This window comes from Cyanistes caeruleus, chromosome 9 (assembly GCF_971803275.1).
Source record: "Cyanistes caeruleus chromosome 9, bCyaCae1.hap1.1, whole genome shotgun sequence".
NCBI lineage: Eukaryota > Metazoa > Chordata > Aves > Passeriformes > Paridae > Cyanistes > Cyanistes caeruleus.
In genome coordinates this window covers 32770820-32774636 of record NC_141709.1, presented here as the reverse complement: position 1 = coordinate 32774636, position 3817 = coordinate 32770820, and the positions used below count along the sequence as shown (strand labels likewise).

Below are 3817 nucleotides of genomic sequence, written 5' to 3'. Positions count from 1 at the left end.
TTTCTTTTTTTTTTTTTTATACAATTATTTTTTTCTCGTGTGTTCGTTTATTTCGGATAAAACCGCTCGGAGCGCCGGAACCTTCAAAAAAAGTGAAAGTTCGCAGCTCCTAATCGCGACCGTCATTTTCGCCTCTTTAGAAAAATAAAAACCCCGAAAGCAACGTCAGTGATTTTTGATACAAATATGTACAAGCGGCGGCGGCCGGTGCCCGCTGCTGCTCCGAGCCCGGGCGGCCGCGGAGCCCCGAGGGGGCGGCCGGAGCTCCCCGGGGCGCTGCCCGGAGCTACGGCCCGGGGCTACTGCGCCGGCCACTTGGCCTGCACGGCTGCGGCGGGGGCTGCGGGCTGCAGGAACTGCCCCGCGATGATGTTGGTAGGCACGCTGAGGATGGGGGCGATGGCCGCGGTGGTCCTGGCCAGCGCCAGCGGCTGGTGGGCCATGAGAGCCGACTGCACGGTGACCGGCGGCCGCAGGAAAGTCTGCGCGCTGGCGGCCGAGCTGGCGGCGGGGACGCCGATGATGTTCTCGATGCTGAAGGACGGGCGGCTGCTGGGCTCCGATTTGACGATGGAGCCGGCGGCGCCCAGGCTGTTGAGCTGCAGCTGCAGGCTGGGGCTGAGCTGGGAGTTGAAGGCTTTGCGGCTGAGCTCGCTGGACGGCAGCAGCGGCACGGCGGGCGGCAGCATGGGCCCCACCGGGGGGATGTACGGGTACTGCAGCGCGGCCGCGGGGTGCGTGTAGGCGCCGGGGTGCAGCCCGTAGGGGCGGCCGTAGGGTCCGGCCAGGCCGTAGGCGCCGAAGCCCTGCATCATGAGCGCCGTCTGGTCCCGCAGGTGCTCCTGCTGGTGCCGCTTGAAGCGCTTCCTGCGGCGGAGGAAGCTGCCGTTGTCGAACATGTCCTCGGACTGCGGGTCCAGCGTCCAGTAGTTGCCCTTGCCCGGGTTGCCGGGCTCCCGGGGGATCTTGACGAAGCAGTCGTTGAGGGAGAGGTTGTGGCGGATGCTGTTCTGCCAGGCGGGGAACTTCTCCCGGTAGTAGGGAAAGCGGTTGCTGATGAACTCGCAGATGCCGCTGAGCGTCAGCTTCTTCTGCGGGCTCTGCAGGATGGCCATGGTGATGAGGGCGATGTACGAGTAGGGCGGCTTCACCAGGCTGCTCTTGGGCTTGCTCTGCCCCGCTGCCCCGCCGCCGCCGCTCGCCCCCTCCTCGCCGCCCCCCTTGCCGCCCTCGGCCGCGCTGCCGGGGGCCGTCCCGGCCGGGCTCCCGCTGCCGCTGCTGCCGCTCTCCGCGCCCGCCTCCGCGGGCAGCGCCAGCTCCGCCGCCTCGTCCAGCGGCAGCCGCGGCAGGGCGGCGGGGCTGCCGGCCTCGCCCTCGCTGTCCTTGCCCGGCCCGTCGTCGCCCTCGCCCACCACGTCGATATCCACATCCTCGGCCGCCGGGACGGCGGGGCCGGACATGTCGCTGGCGCTGCCGCCGCCCGACAGGGTCATCCCCGCTCGGCGGCCGGGGAGCGGCGGCGGGGCCTCCCGCCCGCACCGGGCTCCCCCCGCGCCCCGCTCCCGCCGCTCCTCCGACCGGCCCCGGGGGCTACACCCGAGCGGCCCGGCTGCGCCCCGCGGCGCCGTCCCCGCGGGGCATGGGGCTGCTCTCCCGTCCGCGGGGCTGCCCTGGCCGCCCGGTCACCTCCCGCCGCCGGGCATCGGGGCTCAGGCGGCGCCGCCGGATCCCGCCCGCCGCGATGCGCGCCCGAGGGCGCCGCGCATGGGGCCGCTCCGCGGGCCGCCGCCGCTCCACCGCTCCGCTCCGCGGCCGCGCCGCGCACCGCTCCGCCGCCCTCCGCGCCGGCTCGCTCGTTTTTTTGCTTTGGTTTTTTTTTTTTCCTCTTCCCTTTTTCCTCCTCTCGTCCGGCTTTTTTTTTTTTGGCTGTCGGTTTTTTCCCCCCCTCGGCGGAGGGAGGGGACGGAGCTGGCGGCGGCCGGGCGGGGCGGGGGCAGGAGGCCGGGGGTCGCGGGGCCTCGCTCGCCACTTTGGCAGCGCGGCGGTCCCGACTGCCTGATAGATTACTTTCCCGTTAAAGATATACTCGGAGGCGGCTCCACGTGACCGCCTGACGTCAGGCTCCCCGCTGTGAAGTCATGCAAAACTCGAGTTGTTTCATGGACTGTCAACAAAGAGCGGCGGCGGCTCCGCTCCGCCCGCCCCGACGGGCCCCGACGGCACCGGCACCGCCCGGCCCCCGCGGAAACGCGGCCGCTCTCGGCTCTCGGATGCGCCGCAGCAAGAGCGCTCAGAAGCACCAAGTTTGGGCTTTGAAACCACTTTTCCGTGGGTTTCTTTTTTTTTTTATATTTTTTTTTATTTTTTTTTGCAGCAGCACCAGCTGGGAAAGGAAGATCAGAGAATAGCTATTGATTAATCTATTAGGTTAGTTGCAGGGAGAAATAAAAAAGACGTAAAATAACAAAGGAAAACTATAAATAAAGAACCTTTTAGCCGGTTACTTTTTTTTTTCTTTCTTTTTTTTTTTTTTTCCTTTCTTTCTTTCCAGAGGTGTTAACGACTTAATCATTGCGGGCGTTAGCATATGAAAAAGTAGGAAATGAGGGAGTGTGTGTGAATGTGAGGACCGTATTGCCGCGGCCCCAGGTAAGCCCCGGCCCGGGGAAAGGCGCCCGGCGGGGCGGGAGGGGGCCCGGCCGCCGACCCCTGCCCCGGTGCGGAACCCCCCGCCCGGGCCCTCGGCCGTGGGTGGCTCCCGGGGTTTGGCTTTTTAATCCGTTCTGCCGAGCCCTTTTGCTCCTGTACTTCCCGCACGTGTGGTCCGATTTCGGTAAATACAATTAAATTATGAAAATGCTCCAGGAGCCAACGATTTCCTATGAGCGGCGCTGGTTTAGGGAAAGCAATTCCTCTCCTTGCCCCAAAATCCATCGGGGCTCGGAAGGGTCTCTGTGCCGGCCTCTCGCAGAGCCTCTGCGGGGAGGATGGGGGGAACCTTCCCGAGGGGAGCGGAGCCGCTTTCCCCCCCTGCGCTCCGTTTTTAACGCGTCTCCCCCAGGATCTCCGCGGGCCGTGACCTCCGCAGCCGCGCAGCGCCCGCTGTCACACTCACACTCACACTCACACTCACACTCACACTCACACTCACTCTCCTTGCCTGCCACCCGGCCGCACCGCAAAAGCCCTCCCAGGCAAAAAGGAGGAAAAACCCCAACTCCGCAGCCCCCTGCTCCATTTGTTGCGCTTTTCTTCGGCACAATAAAAGTCAAATTAATTGATTCGTACTATTAATTAGGGTGCTTAGCGTGAAAAGAAACGTTTCCCCTCGATTAGGGCTCCATTGTGTTAATGCCGTGTTCAATCACGGCTGCCGGCTGAGCGGGGCCGCCCCGCTCCGCGCCTCTCCGCGCCCCTCCGCGGGAGCTGCTGAGGCTCCCAGGCCTTCTTCTGCTGAAGTTTAGGGCAGCATTTCGAAGGCAATCCCTCTGGAAAGTATTAAGTAGCCCACCCGAGAGGAGAAAAGCTTTTCTAGAAATCGGGAAAGTTTTTCCCAAATAAGCCGGGAGTCCCCGAGCAGGTGGAAGTTCAAGGGATGAAGGTGAGCGAGGGCAGGAGCTGCGTCCTGTAAAGAGATAAAACAATTAAAGCGGCTCCTGTGGAGGTGGAAACCCACAATAATGACACGGCCAGAAATAGAAAGTGGGCGCCCATATAGACAGATAGATTTAGCAACAGGAGAAAAACAAACTGAATCGTCCGGATCGATCCGGAGTCAAATAGAGACACGGCAGCGCAACGGGAAAAGGGAGGATGG

General features: G+C 63.5%; 1 protein-coding gene across 1 annotated transcript; it reads right to left on the bottom strand.

The window, feature by feature from the left end:
- Nucleotides 1-2043, bottom strand: FOXD3 (forkhead box D3). Its single transcript, XM_086841935.1, has one exon. It carries the CDS (start codon nucleotides 1491-1493, stop codon nucleotides 300-302), a length of 1194 nt encoding a protein of 397 aa, XP_086698061.1. The 5' UTR covers nucleotides 1494-2043; the 3' UTR covers nucleotides 1-299.
- Between the last annotated feature and the right edge of the window lie 1774 nt (nucleotides 2044-3817).